Source organism: Oncorhynchus gorbuscha, linkage group LG17 (genome assembly GCF_021184085.1).
Source record: "Oncorhynchus gorbuscha isolate QuinsamMale2020 ecotype Even-year linkage group LG17, OgorEven_v1.0, whole genome shotgun sequence".
Classification (NCBI taxonomy): Eukaryota; Metazoa; Chordata; class Actinopteri; order Salmoniformes; family Salmonidae; genus Oncorhynchus; species Oncorhynchus gorbuscha.
The window spans coordinates 45,186,040-45,207,553 of NC_060189.1; the positions used below are offsets into that span (position 1 = coordinate 45,186,040).

General features: G+C 43.2%; 1 protein-coding gene across 1 annotated transcript in view; it reads left to right on the forward strand.

Annotated features, from left to right (window-relative positions):
* Positions 1–21,514, forward strand: part of LOC124001300 (protein FAM193A-like) — a 38,593-nt gene that overhangs the window by 2,699 nt on the left and 14,380 nt on the right. Inside the window, exons 3-16 of the mRNA XM_046307974.1 lie at positions 209–454; positions 2,067–2,251; positions 8,279–8,446; positions 9,006–9,237; positions 11,397–11,521; positions 11,770–11,917; positions 12,133–12,207; positions 12,449–12,523; positions 12,625–12,737; positions 13,138–13,392; positions 15,512–15,659; positions 16,084–16,227; positions 16,447–16,731; positions 20,855–21,062. Of these exons, the coding sequence (XP_046163930.1) occupies positions 209–454; positions 2,067–2,251; positions 8,279–8,446; positions 9,006–9,237; positions 11,397–11,521; positions 11,770–11,917; positions 12,133–12,207; positions 12,449–12,523; positions 12,625–12,737; positions 13,138–13,392; positions 15,512–15,659; positions 16,084–16,227; positions 16,447–16,731; positions 20,855–21,062 (2,407 nt within the window). The remainder of the gene's footprint in view (positions 1–208; positions 455–2,066; positions 2,252–8,278; positions 8,447–9,005; positions 9,238–11,396; positions 11,522–11,769; positions 11,918–12,132; positions 12,208–12,448; positions 12,524–12,624; positions 12,738–13,137; positions 13,393–15,511; positions 15,660–16,083; positions 16,228–16,446; positions 16,732–20,854; positions 21,063–21,514) is intronic.

The following is a 21,514-nucleotide window of genomic DNA, read 5'->3' on the forward strand; positions in this document are numbered from 1 at the left end:
TTAGGACCAATAACTCTACCATTCAGTTTCCAATTAAACATTTGTTCTACCTGTTTGTGCTTACTGCTCGTGACATTGTCTTAATTAACTTTAGAACCTGCCTGTGTAGGCTTCATATTGGAGGACAAGTTAGTAGCTACTGGTTACTGCCACTACAGTAGTGCTACATACTCGTCTAACTGACATCCACTCCGTCTCCAACCACCAGACCCCGTTCACATTTGGCCTGAGTCAGAGGGCCCCATACTCCACTACCGGTGACCGCTGCCTCCTGTGCCGGAGTGAGCGCAAGCCAGACAGCACCCTCCATCCTGACACGGGGCTCCCTGGGGCAGGGCAGAATGGTATGGCACAGTCCCCCAGCGCACTGCATCTACCCCTGTGGGTGTGCTCCGACTGCCGGCGCACGGTAGAGAAGGAGGACCGCCACTCCTCCCTGGAGCAGTCGCTGGTGGTGAGTCACCACGGGCTGGTGGAGGGGTGTGGGTGGGTGGAGGGAGGGAGACGTAGGGTGGTGAAAAGGTGATGCTGGACCAATGAACTGAATGACAAAGGCTGTTTTAAATGGATATTTTTGTGCAGTTAGTGGATAGCCAAACGCCAGATAGATGCAGGCAGGCATTGGTGTAACATCATAACATAAACATTTTGTCTAGGCCTTTCAAAGTGTGTTGCATTATGGGGATGAACATTTTCTGACTTGCACCTCCAGGTCTACTGCAGGAACTTTCCCAAAACCATGTGATCGAAGGTCATGCATTTTTCTTTTTTTATGAATTCGCCTTCAAGTCGCTGCAGTTGCTTCTTACCAACTCCACCATGCAGCCATCACCTGCATTGTGGGAGGCACTATTTGTCAACCGATCATTAGGGTGTTATTTGGTTGACCCGTGCGAACGTGACCAACTACATGACTGAAATTTTAACCAGCTTTACTGCTATTCTACAGAAACAGGAGATGCAAACGAAAGTGACATTTGAGAACTCTAATCAATACATTTTACACACGTTATGTTTTCATGTTGTGAGTGTGATATGGGGGTATAGACATTTTTATAAAGATACACTTTTATTAGCAATAGCAGACAGTTCCATGTTGATCTGAGCCTTGCTGTCGCAGATACCTTCCCCGACTTTACTCGCTGACTTTCGTCTACTATCGGCTTTGTTAGCGTTACTGCTCGAACACATCCATAGAGACGGCGCAGATGCGTGATGGCGACAGGCATACTAAAGGTAGAGCACAACAAGGAATAAATAGGTAAGGAGACAGAGGGCTTGCAGCCGACTGACTAATCTACAAATTACCTTGCCATAAATAACTACTCATTATTATTTGTAGATTAGTCAGTCAACATTTACCCAAATACATGACAGATTTGATGATGTCGAAAACGACCAAAGAGAGACACCGACCCGTACCATACACACACACGCAGAGAAAGTGGGAGAAACAGGCAAGCTACAGGTGGAGGTGTAACAAGGAGCAGAAACACCTGAGTCCTGAACAAATGCACACATTGTATAACGTTACAGTTTCCCTCTGTTTGATGACTCCGCATTATAGTCTTTGGCTCCTCCTTTCCTATCAGCGGGAGATAATGACATAAGACCGAAAGCCACACCAGTGTTTAGATGTCTCTCTTGCTAATGACTTCATGTCTTCAAGGCTGTTCCGTGTACACTGTCTTGCCTCACTCGTAAGAGCCACTCTGTTGGCGACGTCTAGCGGCTAATTGAATTCTGAAGTTGGGGAGAGCCCGACGATTCCTGGAGTGCCCCTCTGGCCTCGAATGCGCTTATTTTTCTTTCCATCTCTTTTTCTGCTATTTGCTTGATTACGTTCTCTAATTTCCGAAATTAATTGCAGCTAAGTTCTGGAATTTTGTCTCTAGTCAAGTATAACGAGCATCGACTTCTATGTGCACTTTGCTGCAATTAAATACTTCAGAATACAAACCTAAGGTGACAGTTGGTAAAGTTATGTCACTATTATGGTCACGCTTGGTTGCATTATCACTGCTGTTTTGCACTTTCTGATGCTCTGTAATTTCTCATTCCCCCAGAGCCAAGACTTCCTGTTGCAAATGCCTGTGGGTAATGGAGGCTTGGGCCAAGAGCTGCCCGCCACAGGGGGCAGACTGACCAATGGTGGCACACCCCCAACCCTCCCCACTCTCCCCGTCCCAGACCTCACCACCCCTATGACCGCTGACACCGTGTGCAGTTGTGAGGCCTGCAACGAGAGACGGTGAGCTGGATGGACACATTTGTGGTGGTCACTAGACAACCACACTAGAAAGGACGAAAGTGTCTATCGTTTGACATATTGAGCTAGCCTAGTATATCAGCTATGTGTTCAGGGAGTTTCAAGAAGCCGCCACCTGTGCTGCCATCCTTTCTAGCATTGTCAGATAATGACTAATCTAGTCCACCAGCCGGCTCTCTCTCTGTCCAACAGTCTGGAGTGGGCGACCAATCCGCTGGTTTAATTGGCTGATCTCTGTCCATCAGCATCTTGTTTTCTTTTTCTTTCAAATACTTTAACTCACTTGATAGATTACCTGTTTGCTAAAACTCTAATAGGTCACCTAATTTCAGTTTGTGACAAAATAAGCTAAACTTAGGAAAAAAGAATGTCCTTTTTCATGACTCTTGTCTTTTCAAAGATAATTTGTAAAAATCCAAACAACTTCACAGATCGTAATTGTAAACGGCTTAAACACTGTTTCCCATGCTTGTTCAATGAACCATAAACAATTAATGAACATGCACCTGTGGAACGGTCGTAAAGACACCAAAAGCTTACAGACGGTAGGCAATTAAGGTCACAGTTATGAAAACTTAGGACACTGAAGAGGCCTTTTTACTGACTCTGAAAAACACCAAAAGAAAGTTGCCCAGGGTCCCTGCTCATCTGTGTGAACGGGCCTTAGGCATGCTGCAAGGAGGCATGAGGACTGCGGATGTGGCGAGGGCAATAAATTGCAATGTCTGTATTGTGAGACGCCTAAGATAGCGCTACAGGGAGACAGGATGGACAGCTGATCGTCCTCACAGTGGCAGACCACGTGTAACAACACCTGCACAGGATTGGTACATCTGAACATCACACCTGCGACCAGAAAGGATTGGCAAAAAGTGCTCGTTACTGACAAGTCGCGGTTTTGTCTCACCAGGGATGATGGTCGGATTCACGTTTATCGTCGACGGAATGAGCGTTGCACCGAGGCCTGTACTCTGGACCAGGATTCAGGTTGAGGGTCCGTCATGGTCTGGGGCAGAGTGTCACAGCATCATTGGACTGAGCTTGTGCGGTACAGGGAAGACATCCTCCTCCGTCATGTGGTACCCTTCCTGCAGGCTCATCCTGACATGACCCTTCAGCATGACAATGCCACCAGCCATACTGTTCGTTCTGTGCGTGATTTCCTGTTGGACCTGTTAGATCGGAGGTTGAGGACTAGGGGCTATTTCCCCCAGAAATGTCCGGGAACTTGCAGGTGCCTTGGTGGAAGAGGGGGGTAACATCTCACAGCAAGAACTGACAAATCTGGCGGAGTCCATGAGGAGGAGATGCACTGCAGTACTTAGTATCTGGTGTGGCCACCAGCAGCATTGACTTTTGATTTTGACCCCCCCCCCCCCAAGGACACATTATTCCATTTCTGTTAGTCGCATGTCTGTGGAACTTGTTCAGTTTGTCTTTTGTTGAATTGTTGTTATTGGTCATGTTTGTTTCATATAAAGCAGTAAAAAGTAATATGTGCTCAGTACTAGTAAGGTTTTAAGCCGAATAGTTCTCTATGCTGCAGCATAATCTGTTTTCTATTGCGCACATATGATCAACAGTTGTTGGTCTGAACACGTCACTGGAGCCACTGAGACAGAGGAGCATGTATCAATCCTTCATTGCAATTCATTGATTTATTGCGGCCAGCAGTTCAAACAAAATAAATGATTCTCAAATCAGTCAAGTCATTTAAAAAAGAACGACTCGTTCGCAAACTGCAGATAACTACCACATATTTCCCTGTTATCTCTTCGGTCACAGTGATCTGGCTCTGCTGTGGTGGTTGTTCGGACCAGAGTATGTGAGCGAAGCTGGAGCAGATGTGGAGTGTGCCCAGTTTGACTGGCGCAAGATTCCCAAAGGCTGGAGCGTCGGCCTTCTCTCCAGCTCCAATTTCGCTGCAGTAGCGCTCACTTCACAAACTCAGGGCATGCCCAGCCCAGGATGCATTCGTAGTCTCCTTGTGTGCTGCTGCTATAGCCCCTTGCTTTAGCTACTGTGATGGAGTTCACTAAATATTTTCATAAAGAAACTGATCAATCAAGGTGACTTAAAAAGATGAGGACCAAGAGAGGGAGTCGATGATGTAGTGTCCACAACTAAGGAATCTTTGTTGAATCTGAAAAGACACATCCCAAAAGCATGATAGTGTACATACTATGTGTACACAGTGGTGGAAAAAGAACCCCATTGTCATACTTAAGTATAAGTAATGATGCCTTAATAGAAAATGACTCTAATTACCCAGTAAAATACAACTTGAGTAAAGTGTAAAAGTATTTGTTTTTAAATATACTGAAGTATTAATGTCAAATTCCTTTATATAAAGCAAACCAGACTGTACCATTTTTTTCTTTCTTTTTAACCAGAGGCATACTCCAACATAATTTACAAATGAAGCATGTGTGTTTAGTGAGTCCGCCAGATCAGAGGCAGTAGGGATGACCAGGGATGTTCTCTTGATAGTGCGTGAATTGAACCAACATTCATGGAGTAAAAAGTACATTTTATTTTCTTCAGGAATGTGGTGAAGTAAAAGTTGTCAAAAATATAAATAGTAAAGTACAGATTAGAGGTCGACCGATTATGATTTTTCAACACCGATACCGTTTATTGGAGGGCCAAAAATTACAAAAATGACTAAAACAGCAATAGACGAGGCATATTGACATTAGGGAGAGGCATGTGTAACCGAGTGATTATAGGGTCCAGTGAGTAGCTAGGCGAGCTGGAGACGCGGCGATTCAAACACCAGTCCCTCCTGCTGACTCGTTTTACTGTGGATATGGATACATTTGTACCTGTTTCCTCCAGCATCTTCACAAGGTCCTTTGCTGTTGTTCTGGAATTGATTTGCACTTTGCGCACCAAAGTACTTTCATCTCATGGAGACGGAATGCATCTTCTTCCTGAGTGGTATGTTGGCTGCGTGGTCTCATGGTGTTTATACTTGCGTACTATTGTTTGTACAGATGAACGTGGTACCTTCAGGCGTTTGGAAATTGCTCCCAAGGATGAAGCAGCTTTGTGGAGGTCTACAAAAATCTTTGATTTTTTTCCTTTTTTCCTCAAAGTGCTGTACAGAAACCCAGCCTAAAACCCCAAACAGCAAGCAATGCAGGTGTAGAAGCAGTCATCATGTCAGGTAGTCCTGACGCATGGTCCTAGGGCTCAGGTCCTCAGAGAGAGAGAAAGAGAGAATTAAAGAGAGCATACTTAAATTCACACAGGACACCGGATAAGACAGAAGAAGTACTCCAAATATAACAAACTGACCCTAGCCCCCCGACACTTAAACCACTGCAGCATAAATACAATATTGTGCTGCTGAGGTATAATAAACAAATATATATGAGTACAGGGAACATAAGGTTGAATATATTATTATAGACCTGCAAGATCTACTGTCTCTTTTATATTATGACAGACCAGCTAGATCTACTGTCTTTATTAAATTACAAAAGACCAGTTGTATCTAGTGTCTCCATTTCACTTTGGCCATTGTTTTGGGCCTGCCTCCCCTCAACAGCCTCAAATAGGCTATTTCATGTGGGTTGGGGTGGGGCGGCAGACACATTTCATCACTTTTCCTTACATCATTTCATGACATTTCATTACATTACATGTTGATATATTGCTTCTAAAATTTAAAACAAATCACAAATAATATTTTAAATTATTAATTTCAAACAAGGGCATTATCATGAGAAGAACTTACCAGTCCAAAACGGTGACATTTTTCCTCTTCTGCAGGCACCGTTATAGATTATACACAGTGGCTACAAGGTGTCCTCTCCGTTCAAAAAATATTCCTCCACTTGGGAATCGCTAAATTAATCGTCCTACAACAATCTCTGTCTCACTTTTCTGATCAATTTCTTCTAAAATTGTGTGCACATCTGTATATCTAGACTTGGATTTAGCTTTCCCTGACATAGTCGCCATACTGATTGATATATATATATATATATATATATTGATATATATAACAGCTGAATCTGCGCGTTTACCAAAACAACGCTGTGCGTAAAATGCGTAGCTCATTCCAGAATAAAACTTCAGTAGCGAGTGACTCTCTTTACCTGGAGTTTACGACATGGGTTGGTCTTCCAACACACAACCATTGCATATTGCCGTTTACCTCAGCTCATTGGCTATCTATCCAGCTAGATTTCAAGACGATCAGTGGTCATTGGTTTAAAATACAGTCAATAAATGAAACAGTAGTCATTTCATTGGTGCACAGTGATGTCATTACTTGTTGTCTTCAAATCGGTTTCTTTCAGTTAGTACGTCCCGCGAAATGGCCCATCAGGTTTGGTTGTGTTACAAACAAACCAGTTGATTGCAATGAAACCAAACATGACTGGAAAAGTAATGTTTTGTGTGGGTTAGTTACCTGGAATGTGTCGTCGAAAATGGAATGAGACGAAATTCACGACACAAGCGGTTCACAAAATGTTTCGTGTTAGGCTATAAAAACTGATTTTTATCAAACATAAGATCATTCATTGTGTAACAATGAGCATTGGGATTGCAAACAGATGAAGATCGTCAAAGGTAAACAATTTATTTTAATGCCGTATGTGATTTTGTTATGCTTGTGCTGGTTGAAAGTGTTTTAAAAGTGTTTTAAAAATGTTTTCTATTTATGGAGCTCTATCCTCAGATAATCACATCGTATTCTTTCGCAGTAAATCCTTTTTCAAATCTGACAATGCAGTTGGATTAGCAAGATTATAGTCTTTCGATACATGTGAGACACTTTTATTTTCATGAATGTTTAATATGACTATTTATGTAGCGATCACCGTATGTTGTGGAATCTCAGCCCGCTACCGGGTTCCGTGCTCAGAGAGGTTAACAAGAAATGTTTGGTGGTTGAAAAATGAGTTTTAATGACTCCAACCTAAGTGTATGTAATCTTCAAATGTATATGAATAATAAATATAAACTAATGATTTGATACAACGGAGTGTTTAAATGAGGGCTTTATGTCCCTACCAGACTACTGTGTTGCACTCACAAATGCTTCACTATATATTTCTTGATAGGCTTGATATAATTGGGATAACGTAGCCTAAATAATTAATTTTCGTTCTTTCTTAGGCTCCCTGTCTGGCGTGTTTCTATGCTGTTTAATATGACATGTAACATATTTGAAATGATGCTTGCGTCTCACATGAATCTTCATGTTTATGAAAATAGTTTTCATTCAAATCCACATGGTTTTGTTTTAATGCTTGGTCCAGGTAGTCACAAAAATAGTTGGTAAAATTGTGATTTTGAAGAATAGAGTGAATTTTGTTGAGCTTTTTAGATGAGCGGTAGGAAATCGCTCAGCTTTGCTCACATGCTGTGGTTCAGACCTTCTTTTCACATGCTTCGCTGGCTCTGGTGTTCCAGCACAACGCTGCACAGAGTGCAAAACTATTTGCCCCCACTTTCATGTAAAACATTTGGAAATAGTTTTGCACGGCCTTTAACTATGATTTTTGTTGGTAAATGAGATGGTTTCCTGTTCATTGTTCTGCCTGTCAGTCATTATCTGTCAGTAATCAACCATCGGCTTACGGGGGGGAAAGTTTGTTGTTTGATTGGGCTGTTTTTCATGGTAACAGTGATCCTAGGTGCAAACCCTCTTTTGATTGGACACTTGTGCGGAGATTGGTCAAAATTGCGAGCTCACGCATAAATGAGTGGATTCGTTGATTTTTTTGTGTTGAAATATACAATCACAGAATAGTGGAATCCTGGAGGGACTGGATATCAGCCCTTTAAAAGAGGAACATGGATGCACAGAATCACTAATACTTCTACTATATGGGTATTCATATAGTAAATGAAGTAGGAAACGCTCATTTTTGTTTTCTGTTGCTAAATGTTTAACTGTTGGTTGCCCTAATGAACATGACCCTGGGTCCCTTGTCTAAGAGCACCCAGTGTCCTCATCACAATTACCTCTTTGACCTTCACCCCCTCCAGGGAGATTTCGGCCGAGTCAGAGCGCGAGTCCCAGCTGCTGCAGAACCACTGGTCAGAGGTACGCTACCTAGTGCGGTGCATCTACCGCCAGACAGGCACGCCGCTGGCCGACGACCACGACCATCCCCTGGACCGTGACAAGGAGGGCATGAAGGAGCTGGTGGACAGGTAAGGAGACTCAGCTAGAGAAAAGGCAGCATGTCTTCCACCCTCTTTCCCTCAGTCTGCCTTCTTCCTTTCTCCCCTCTTTCTATTCCTTCCATCTTTCCTTCCCTCATACTTTCCTTTACACTCTCTCATTTGTACCCTCCATCTCTCGCTGCTTCCTGCCTCATTCCTTTCTTTCCTTTTGCCCTCCATGCTCGCTCCCATCCCTACCATCCTCTTTTCACTTCCATCTTTTCACTTCCATCTTCAAGGTGATCAGTTATCTGACAAGAGTACCAGAGTAATCATTGAGGAGTGGTTACCTCACTTGCCCTTATTAAATTTAGCCAGATAAGAGATTACCATCAGAAAATGTTAAGTCATTTCAGAGGCTAAACCTTCCTCTGCTACTACTAGGTCATTTGTTACGTCATTCCAGGAAAACTAAATCAAACTCAAGTCATTTGAAAGTGTTGGAGATTCTTTTGACCCAGGTCTGACCACCGTAGATAATCACTACAAGTATTCGCATATTGTACGCTGGGTCTTATGATATCCATCTTTCTCACCTCCTGTTCAGGTTGTGTGAGAAGGACCCGTATCAGCTCTACCAGAGGCTGGAGCAGCAGGCCCGCGAGTACGTCCTAGAAATGAAGGTGCGCCTGCTCAAGCACCTGTCGACCGGCTCTAAGGCTGCGGCAGCCGCCGCCCAGGGCCCCCCGCAGGCCCACCAGTTCATCTCGCTGCTCCTGGAGGAGTACAGCGCCCTCTGCCAGGCTGCGCGCACCATCAGCAGCTTCCTCCTCACCCTGGTGAGTCTTCCGCTGTTAGCAATAGCATCACGTTAGCATTAGCAATGGCATAGTCTTAGACCAGTGGACTTTTAAACATTTTTTTCAGTAACTTTCAGTGTTTTCCTTAGTGTTAGCCTTAGTGTTAGCTTGTGCGTTAGCCTTTATGTTTATTTGACACGTGTGCCGAATACAAGTTATACAGGTTACAGTGAATTGCTTACTTACAGGCTCTAACCAATAGTGCAAAAAAGGTGTTAGGTGAACAATACGTAAGTAAAGAAGTAAAAAGACAGTGAAAAACAGAAGCGAGGCTATATACAGTAGCGAGGCTATAAAAAGTAGTAACTCCTACAGACACTGGTTAGTCAGTGAGGCTGATTGAGGTAGTATGGAGATATGGTTAAAGTGACTATGCATATATAATAAACAGAAGAGTAGCAGTAGCGTAAAAGAGGGGTTGGGGGGGGGGGGGGGCACACACAATTCAGGTCCGGGTAGCCATTTGATTACCTGTTCAGGAGTCTTATGGCTTGGGGGTAAAAACTGTGGAAGTCTTTTTGTCCTAGACTTGGCACTCCGGTATTTTTAGGGTCTTCCTCTGACACCACCTGTTGTAGAGGTCCTGGATGGCAGGCAGTTTAGCCCCAGTGATGTACTGGGCCGTGCGCACTACCCACTGATGTGCCTTGCGGTCGGAGGCCGAGCAATTGCCGTACCAGGCAGGGATGCAACCAGTTAGGATGCTCTCGATGTTGCAGCTGTAGAACCTTTTGAATATCTCAGGACCCATGCCAAATCTTCTTAGTTTCCTGAGGGGGAATAGGCTTTGTCGTGCCCTCTTCACGACTGTCTTGGTGTGTTTGGACCGTTCTAGTTTGTTGGAACTTAAAGCTCTCAACCTGCTCCACGTCAGTGGTCTAGGGTTTATTTGATAATGTTGTTGATGTGAGCCATTACCAGCCTTTCAAAGCACTTCATGGCTACGGACGTGAGTGCTACGGGTCTGTAGTCGTTTAGGCAGGTTGCCTTTGTGTTCTTGGGCACAGGGACTATGGTGGTCTTGAAACATGTTGGTATTACAGACTCAATCAGGGACATGTTGAAAATGTCTGAAGACACCTGCCAGTTTGTCAGCACATGCCCGGAGCACACGTCCTGGTTACCTTTTACGGTTGCCTTTGTGTTAGCCATTTTGTTAGCATCGGACTAGCACAGAGGGACAATGCTTGGTTCTGCTCAGTGTCTCTTTAGCCTGAATCTTGGCAACAACGTAAGTTATACTAGACATGCCCCCAGTACGTGAAGGCTAATGAGTAACGTTGCCTCAGTAACTCGCACAGGATTAACATGGGCTTTAGAATCTCCACAGAACTCCGGGACAAGCCAAAGACGGTGTCACAGAATGACTCATACTTTTCGGAAGCAGCACAGATGTTTGTCTGAAAGTTGTCACCTTAGATTAGGGACAATAGTCATCAGCCAAGACAGCTGCCACTGCTGTGGTTCTGGAATATGGGGTAGCAGCCATTTAGCCACCTGACAATGGTGTCGCTCCTGTTAAGTTATACAGACACACAGACACACAGACACAGTGAGGTCCGGATTATTGACACCCTTGATAAAGATGATTTAAATAGTTATCTATATTTTATGCTCAAAGAGATTTGGTAAATTATTTTATACTAATAGAATTGCTCAGAGAAAGCAATTTTGTTTACCAAGTAATATCATTTTTCTCTCAAAGGTAGGGGTCAAAATATATATTTCAATACTTCACCTTTTGAGGATATCGGCACTGAGCTGAGATGGTCATTGCAAAATGTAGATTTTGTGACCAATTAAGCATTTCTTTGTGGATTTTGATATGTGCTTGAGCATACAATATAGCACAGTATTTGAATTATTTTATACAGTCATTTTTGTTTATCTTTATCAAGGGTGTCAATAATTCTGGACCGCACTGTATATTAAAGACTTTTCCGAAATATTATTTTATTAAAAAAATTTAAAAGTAAATTAACAGATAGTGAAAGAGGATGATAATGGACAGGGAGGTTGTGTCAAACGGCCGGATACGACCCTATGCGAACACAGTAGACGTGTGCCTGAGGCTGCGGCATTACCGCCAGGCCGCATTAACTTGGTTTCCTTATTCTTTTCTTGTCTGGCTTCCACAGGAGAACGAACACTTACAAAAGTTCCAGGTGACATGGGAGCTGCACAACAAGCACCTTTTTGAGAACCTGGTGTTCTCTGAGCCCATCCTGCACAGCAGTTTACCTGCACTGGTTGCACAGCTGAGGTAAGACTGAGTCGAATGACAAAACAGCCATTAAGAGGCGTTATTAAAGTGTATTCTTCCGTGAGAATTCTTAATTTTTTTACATTTATTATAGTCTCCCTATATAATCCCTGTTTTGTTCGTCTTAGTATAGCAACATCATTAAACCTGGTCTATCCTCAAACCTAAATAGGCCATTGGTATGATAAACTGGCCTAGCTGTGTGTTTCCAATGTTTTCTTTTAAAAAATTATGCAATTTCTGATTAGGCACGGCACGGCCTCCCTCGACTCGTACAACGAGGACATGTACAGGACCCTGCTGGAGAGCTACCAGCAGCTGGAGCAGGAGATGGCTGCCGTGGCGGCCGAGTGGCAGGAGTGTGAGAAGAGGATTGACGACTACGTCGACGAACAGGTACACACACACAGACCGAGAGAAACACATCAAATACACACACAATATGCCTTTCTCTGCTACTTTCCACGGGCAGTTCCTTGTGTGTGACAATGGAACTTAAGTGTAATTTACATATTGTGATGTCCTGAAGGTTTTTAACAAATATGTCTCCTTTGAATGGTTTTCTTTTGTTTTTTTCTGATGCTTAACAACTAGTTTTCTTTTTCTGGCAGCTGCTTTTTAAGGTGGAGGGCCAGAATCTCACAAATCAACGGACAGAACCACATAAGTCTTTAATTAGCAAAAATGTAAGTGGTTTATCACGCAACTCAATTTCAAGTAATAAGACAGTTACTCTAGGTATCAGCATTGGTTAGGTATCAGCATTGGCTATCTTTTCATTCCCTAATCCTTACCCATTTTATGTATGTCATATTATTTATATAGTCCAACAGAGAAAAGGTGAATAGGTGCTCTAATTTATTAAAAAGCCGACACTTTTCGACCTTCATCTGTCAAAGCGCATAATTAATGTCTACCCATTTCCAGACTTTGAAAACAAAACAACGGATGCTGAAGGAAGACTGGGAGTTCTTTAAGCAGAGGAGGTTTATAGAAGAACAGGTATGATGAACAAAAAGTCTATAGAAACTGGTCGGACAGATTTTGACCGTGTACATTTTTAAATCTGCTGTACGTGAATTGTATTATTTTTCTCTTTGTAGTTAACCAGCAGTAAGAAGTCTTTAGCTGGTGACAGTAACTTTACAGACACGATGAGAATGCTCTCCTCTCGTCTCAGCATTCCAGACTGTCCAAATTGCAATTATCGAAGACGGTGAGTTTAGAGGATTCATTTTGCTTGCGATTTACAGATGGTGCATTTGTTTCTTTGTAGCGTGTAAAGTAAAATCATTTTATTTGAATATATATTTCTTTTTTTTTACCTATGTGGGTTTTGTATGACAAGTCCAATGAGCCATTCAAACTTGTGTGCGAGTATGTTTTTAATCATCATTTATTAACCCAAAGTAAAACAAACCAATGTTTCAACCAGTACCCAGTGTTATTCAGTGACCTGAAAGGAAATGGGGTATAAAAGTGTTTAGCATCTCATGAACCACATCAATATAATATATTAACCACAAAAACAATGACCTGGAACACCACCACTGGCCACCTGCGACCCAAACTTTGTGAAACCACCTTTTAATTAACAACCATTGCTCCTCTCCCAGATGCACCTGCGACGACTGCAGCCTCTCCCACATCCTGACGTGCGGCATCATGGACTCGCCCATTGCTGAGGATCTCCACATCAAGCTGCCGCTTCAGGCCACGGAGCCCCCACAGCACCGGGACTACCTGGCCGAGGTGCACCCCCCCAGTCTCTCCTCCGGGGGCAGCTCAGCCTCCGCTTCGGCCTCCAGCTCGCCCATCACCATACAGCAGCACTCACGCCTCATCCTGACAGAAGGGGTCACCACCACCTTGTAAGTCCACCAGGGGTGGCGTGTTCTTTGTTGTAAAAATATGTATTTATTTATTCAGCAGATTATAGCAAATTTATTTTCAAAACAAGACCTTAGTGTATCATGTAAAGCAATAAAATATCACAGAAAAAAACCATACAATAAAAGCAATACATTACAATAATGTAAAAAAATATATATATATATTTGTATAACTATCAAAGATGCACATTACTAAAATGAACAAAGAACAGGCTTGTGAGTTCATGCTTGTGCTGGGATGATCAACCGAAAATTATCAATACTTATCGTGGACATTATGCTGATATCGTTCATTACGATAAATAACGTATAGGGCCCTACTAGGCGAGGCAAGTAGCCTAAGGTTAGAGCATTGGGTCAACCGGAAGGTTTCTGGATCGAATCCCTGAGCTGACAAGGTAAAAATCTGTTCTGCCCCTGAGCAAGGCAGTTAACCCACTGATCTCCAGGTGCCAAAGACGTAGATGTCGATTTAAGGCAACCCCCCACACCTCTCCGATTCAGAGGGATTGGGTTAAATGCGGAAGACTCATTTCAGTTGAATATATTCAGTTGGACAACTGACTTTCTCTAGAGAATTATTTAACCTTTATTTAACTAGGCAAGTCATTTCAGAACAAATTCTTATTTACAATGATGGCCTATCCTGGCCAAACCCGGACGACGCTGGGCCAATCGCAGCCGGATGTGATGCATCCTGGATTCGAACCTGGGACTGCAGTGACGCCTCTTGCACTAAGATGCAGTGCCTTAGACCACTGCGCCACTCAGGAGCCCTTAACCTGTCTAGGACTGGACCCCGCAACAACCAGTGAAAGTGCAGGGTGCCAAGTTCAAAACAACAAAAATCTCTTTATTAAAATTCCTCAAGCATACAAGTATTTTACACCATTTTAAAGATAAAATTCTTGTTAATCCAGCCACAGTGTCTGATTTCAAAAAGGATTTACAGCGAAAGCACCACAAACGATTATGTTAGGTCACCACCAAGCCACAAAAACACAGCCATTTTTCCAGCCAAAGAGAAGAGTCACAGAAAGCAGAATGGCTTATTTTGTTAGGGCGTTTGGTAAACAAATCCAAAAGCTCGTTCAGGTCGCGCCGAACGTCAGACGAAAAGTTCAAAAAGTTCCGTTACAACCTGTAGAAACATGCCAACCTAAGTATGGAATAAAACGTAATGTTCCAACCGGACAATTCCTTTGTCTGTACAAATGAAATGGAACGTAGCTACCTTTCACATGACCGAGGCTGTGGCACTCTGCAGACCACTCACTCAAAGATCTCTTATGAGCCCCTCCTTTAGAGTAGAATACTCAAAACATGTTCTAAATACTGTTGACATCTAGTGGAAGCTGTAGGAAGTGAAACATAACTAATATCCCACTGTATATTCAATGAGGGCTGAGTTGAAAAAACACTTTTCGGTTGGATTTTTTCTCCGGTTTTTGCCTGCCATATGAGTTCTGTTATACTCACAGACATCATTCAAACGGTTTTAGAAACTTCAGTGTTTTCTATCCAAATATACTAATTATATGCATATTCTAGCTTTTACAGCTGAGTAGCACGCAGCTTAATTTGGGCACTTTTTTCATCCAAGCTACCCAATACTGCCCCCTACCCCAAAGAAATTAAATGTGAAGTATGAAATAAGTTTGCTACTACGGGTAGTTAATGGGACAATTTGATAGCTACAATATTCAAAGTAGGAGTTTTAAGGGTAATATTACAAAAAATAACTGTTGCACTTTGTTATAAAGTTATTGTTCAATTATCATTATTGTGATTATTCATCCAATTTATCGTGATGTGGATTTTTTTGGTCCAGATTGCCCAGCTCTAGTTCATGCTACCAGCAGGATTTATCCCAATATCTACTTGATGTTGTTATAATGTATTTATTGTGGTTATGGTTACTCTTGTGGTATATGTAGTTATAACTCCTTGTTATCGGGTATGTGCTCTCCAATCATGTAATGTCATTTCCTATAATCATTTTATCATGTTAACAGGGCCACTCCTGTTTTGATATTCACCTTCATTATTTTCTCTTTCCCCTTTCCCTATCTCTCCTTCCTCCTCCTCGCAATGGTAGTGACGACGATGAAGTGCCTCCACTGTTGGGCAAGTTTGCGGACATCTACCCCATGGGCAGCTATGAGGACCCAGGGGTGGTGGCCGGCATGAACGGCCTGCACAGCGAGCTCAATGGTGGCGGAGAGAACATGGCGCTCAAAGTTGAGGTGTGTGGGTGGTTGACTGCTCCGGGGTGTAGTTTACCCTAGGTACAGATCTAGGATCTTCTTCCCCTCCCCCAATCCTGACCTTAACCATTAGTGGGGGAAATGCAAAACTGGCCCAAGATCAGCATCTGGGGAAACTTTACCATACACCGTGAGTGATGGTGCCCTTGATGCAAGTTTAACACATTTCGCTGCTCAATTTCTCTGTCCAAGTTCCTGGACTGGGACAGATTTGATTGAGGAAATGTTATTTGACTCTTAGTTATTCCTGCTTCCTTGCTCTCTCCCATCTCTATCCTCCTCACTCTCCTCTCTCCCTCTCCTCTCTCCCTGTTTTCTCTCATCCTCTGCCACTTCCTCCCATCTCTCTCTTTCCATTCCCCTCACTATCCCCTCTTACTCTGATTTCTCTCTCCCCCTCCAGTCTCCTGGAGGGAGCAGCAGTAGTTCGTCGGAGGGCGACGAGGAGGAGGCTGACGAGGAGAGCTGCGGGGAGCCTCCGGGCCAGCGGAGGGAGCATTCCCCAGGGAAGAGCAACAGCCCTCCGCCCTACTACCAACAGCAACAGGTACAACCACACTACACAACTAGGGCTCGAGGTAGAATTGGAGTCAGGTTAACCTACCGAGATATGGAATACCTAGAGAAAGAATCTATTCCATTTGAATAGATTCCAATGCATGGGGAACACAGCCGATTGTGTATGTCGCCATCTAGCGTAAAATGTTCACACTGGTGCAAATGAAGTAAAACTCACGGTAGCCATCTTCTTTCTCTCTCGTTCCAGGTGGAACAGCACGCCTGTGAGTGCCACGTGTGCAACCAGGACCTGTCCTCCTCCCTCCCCCCCCTGGGCCCAGCTCCCCCTCTCTCCCCCCACCGGATCCACACGCCCCCCTCCGGCCACCACCATCAGTTCTTCACTGAGGGCAACAACCAGACCCCCAACCACTCTGCCCTCCACCTCTACCCCCACATCCACGGCCACCTGCCCCTGCATAACCTCTCCCACCTGCCCCGGCCCCTGCTGCACCCAACACTCTACCCCAGCCCCTCCCTTTCACACAGCAAGGTGAGTGCACACACAAATACCACCAACAAGGGTTAAGGGTAGATGTTACCCTACTCCCAATACTGACCTTGGGTGTCCGAGGGGGCAGGGTGAATGAAATCTCACCTTGTGTCAGTGGTTAGGGGCAGCTTATATTAACTCCTGAATGCTCAACAGATACAGGCTGTGCACCAATAGTCCTGAAAGGCTTCCTTTACTTGTGTCCCTTACTGATCTTACCACTGCTCTGTAAGTGTGTTGATTGGTGAAAACCATTTCAATGGTCTTGAGGGAGAGGAGAACGAATGGAAGTAATTTATGGGTATTGGGATACAGCCATAGTCACCTACAGATATGGCTAGCACGGTTATTGTATAATCAGTTATGGACAATGACCATGAACAAAAAAATGATAATCGTCATCGTATTAGTACATTCATTTTAGGAGAATGGGGGATTGAACTATGTGTAGTTTGCCAAATAGCAGTTTTTAATTTTTACATGAATTGGGTAAAGTTGGTAATCATTTTTCATTTTAGTTCCAATCAGTCAAAACCATTTGTTTTTGAGACAGTGGTGTCACCAAAGCTGTGTTATATTCATTAGGTATGTTGTAGCAAATTTTCAAAGATGCATTATAAGCTCAAAACATTATTCAACAAAACGACAATTGAGTAACAGTTGTCACTTGCATGACAATTGTTACCAAAAATGCCATTATTGTCACAGCCCTAGTTAGACACTGTATTGGCTATACTTTGTCTAGAAAAGTGATGGGTATTTACATGATTTAAGGATATGATTTGAGTGGTAACACCTCTCATCCCTCTTAACTGGTAATTTTGGGTGTTTTCACCTTGGAAACTTTTCATTGGTGGAGTTTGTTTTGCATGGCCCCGGGTGGGTGGAGTTTTTTTTTTTCATTTTAGACTATTCCATTGGTCCTTAAGTGAAATCTCCACCCAAACGGGGCACCGGGCCATGCAAAACGAATTTGCCCATTGATACATTCCCTTCAGGGGATTTACAACATCACAAGGAAGTGATTCAACTCTGTTATACCTTTTTTTTGGTTGGATGTTTCACTGTAATTCCATGGATATGCCACGAGGTCGCACGGTATCAAATGAGCTCATATCTACTAGAGGTCGACCGATTATGATTTTTCAACGCCGATACCGATTATTGGAGGACCAAAAAAAAGCAGATGCCGATTGATCGGCCGATTTCTTCTATATTTGTAATAATGACGAGTACAACAATACTGAATGAACACTTATTTTAACTTAATATAATACATCAATAAAAATAAATTTAGCTTCAAATAAATCATGAAACCTGTTCAATTTGGTTTAAATAATGCAAAAACAAAGTGTTGAAGAAAGAAGTTCAATATGTGCCATGTAAGAAACCTAATGTTTCAGTTCCTTGCTCAGAACATGAGAACATATGAAAGCTGGTGGTTCCTTTTAACATGAGTCTTCAATATTCCCAGGTAAGATGTTTTTAGGTTGTAGTTATTATAGGAATTATAGGACTATTTCTCTCTCTACCATTTGTGTTTCATTAACCTTTAACTATTGGATGTTCTCATAGGCACTTTAGTATTGCCAGTGTAACAGTATAGCTTCCGTCCCTCTCCTCGCCCCTACCTGGGCTCAAACCAGGAACACATCGACAATAGCCACCCTCGAAGCAGCGTTACCCATGCAGAGCAAGGGGAACAACCACTTCAAGTCTCAGAGCGAGTGACGTTTGAAATGCTATTAGCACGCACCCCGCTAACTAGCTAGCCATTTCACATCCGTTACACGAGCCTAATCTCGGGAGTTGATAGGCTTGAAGTCAAACAGCTGCTGGCAAACACACAAGTGCTGTTTGAATGAATGCTTATGAGCCTGCTGGTGCCTACCATTGCTCAGTCAGACTGCGCTATCAAATCATAGACTTAGTTATATTACATGATAAACACACAGAAATACGACCCTTAGGTCATTAATATGGTCGGAAACAAGACGTTTATTCTTTCAGTGAAATACGGAACCGTTCCGTATTTTATCTAACGGGTGGCATCCAAATATTCCTGTTACATTGCACAACCTTCAATGTTATGTCATAATTACGTACAATTCTGGCAAATTGGGTGGCCCAAACTGTTGCATATACGCTGACTCTGCGTGCAATGAACACAATTTCACCTGGTTAATATTGCCTGCTAACCTGGGTTTCTTTTAGCTAAATATGCAGGTTTAAAAATACATGTATATACTTCCGTGTATTGATTTTAAAGGCATTGATGTTTATGGTTATAGGTACACATTGGAGCAACAATACGCACTTCATATGCAACGCAGGACACGCTAGATTAACTAGTAATATCATCAACCATGTGTAGTTAACTAGTGATTATGATTGAATGTTTTTTATAAGATAAGTTTAATGCTAGCTAGCAACTTACCTTGGCTTACTGCATTCGCTTAACAGGCAGTCTCCTTGTGGAGTGCATTGAGAGGCAGGTGGTTAGAGCGTTGGACTAGTTAAGTGTAAGGTTGCAAGATTGAATCCCCCGAGCTAACAAGGTAAAAATCTGTCGTTCTGGCCCTGAACGAGGCAGTTAACCCACCGTTCCAATGCCATCATTGAAAATAAGAATGTGTTCTTAACTGACTTGCCTAGATAAATAAAGACTAAATAATGGTGTTCAAAATATTTTTTAAAACGGCCAAATCGGTGTCTAAAAATACCGATTTCCGATTGTTATGAAAACTTGAAATTGGCCCTAATTAATCGGCCATTCCGATTAATCGGTCGACCTCTAATATCTACTATGAGGGATTGCAGCTTGGTTGTGCCAAGTGTTGTTGTAAAAAGCTGTCACTATTGAAAATATTCTGTGAGACTAAGGGTCCGAGCAAATATAGTTGATTCTGTGTCCTTATTGCATTTATTGGCATTACTTTGGCTGTTTGGCTTTTTCACAGACACAGGATTAATATGGGCTGAGGGTCCAAGCACCAAGGGCCAGTTTCCCGAACCCAGATTAAGCGTACTCCTGGACTAAAAAGCAAGATCAATGGAAAATGCTTTTTAGTCTTGGACTATCAATCAATCACATTTATTTGGCTAGGAAAAACTCTCTCAATAGGCAGAACCCAAGAGAGGAGCTCGGCTGGAGTCATCAGGCACACAGAACAACAGATAAGACAGGATAAATACACCAGATAGGATAGACTGAACCAAGCCCCCTGGCACAGACTATTGCACCATAGATACTGCACCCATCGTAGGGCCGGTAATGGTGGCGCACTAGTAAGCCAGTGACTCAGCCCGCGTAATTTGGGCAGAGGCAGAGTGGAATCCCAGTGGAGAGCGGGGAGCCAACCAAGCAGAAACGGCAAGGGCGATTCGTCACTCCAGTGTCTTGCCGTTCACCTTTGCACCCCTGGCCAGACTACACTCAGTCATAGTAAATAAGAATTTGTTCTTAACTGACTTGCCTAGTTAAATAACAGTTCAATAAATACAAAATAGGACCTACTGAAGAGATGAGTCTTCAGTAAAGACTTAAAGATTGATACCGAGTCTGTGTCCTTACATGGATAGGCAGACCATTCCATAAAATGGAGCTCTATAGGAGAAAGTCCTACCTCCAGCTGTTTGCTTAGAAATTCTAGGGACAATAAGGAGGCCTGCGTCTTGTGACTAGCGTACGGTAGGAGCCCATGTAATGCTTTGTAGGTTAGCAGTAAAACCTTGAAATCAGCCCTAGCCTTAACGGGAAGCCAATACTGGAGTAATATGATCAAATATTGATTCTAGCCAAGATTCTAGCAGCCGTGTTTGGCACTAACTGAAGTTTATTTAGTTCTTTATCCGGGTAGCCGGGGAGTAGAGCATTCATTGCAGTAGTCTGATCTAGAAGTGACAAAAGCATGGATGAACTTTTCTGCATAATTTTTGGACAAAAAGTTATTGATTATTTTTAAGAAGCTGTAGAAAAGCTGCACTTCTTTAAAATATTCTTGATATGTTCTTCAGAAGAGGTCAGGGTCCAGAGTAACGCAGAGGTCCTTCAGTTTTATGAGACAACTGTACAACCATCAAGATTGTAAGATCAAACGGAACTATTCTATCCTGTTCCTAGCCTCTCCCCACATCGAGCCACACAGGGCCCAAGCAGCAGGCCTTCAGTCCCTCCCTACCGGACCACGTCTACCAGAACTGCTTTGGCGGAGGCGCTGGCGACTGGAACAGCTCGCTGCAGTGCCTCTCGCTCAAGTTCGAGAACATCTGTGACGCTGCCATGATGAAGAATTGGAACCCATCAGTGCTGCTGCAGGAGCCCCTGCCAGGTGAGAACATACCTCTTCATCTAGCCCATGGACGACCAACCATCCTCCTGGAGAGCTGGTGTAGGGTTAAATCGCTCTTTGACGCTGGTACTTGGTCTGTTTAGCATTTTCTGCACTAATGGTTACAGTTAAGATTGGGGGGGGGGGAAGCTGATCCTAGATCTGTGTAGGAAGTTTACCACGGAGCTAGCTACCCTACTGCAGACTTTCACTACAAAACCTAATATAGTCCACCTGATTCTACTAACCAGCTGCTTACACTGACTAATTAATCTTAATTAGCTAAATCAGGTGTGGTACAATGGGGGTGGAGCAAAAGCCTGCATACCAAGTAGTTCTCCAAGAGAAAGATGATTCTGCCATCCCTGATGTAGGCTAAAGGAGGAGGGGCTTATTTTATTTCAGCTCCCAGCTCCATTGCCTGCAACTACATGCCTGATCTTGTTGTAAGA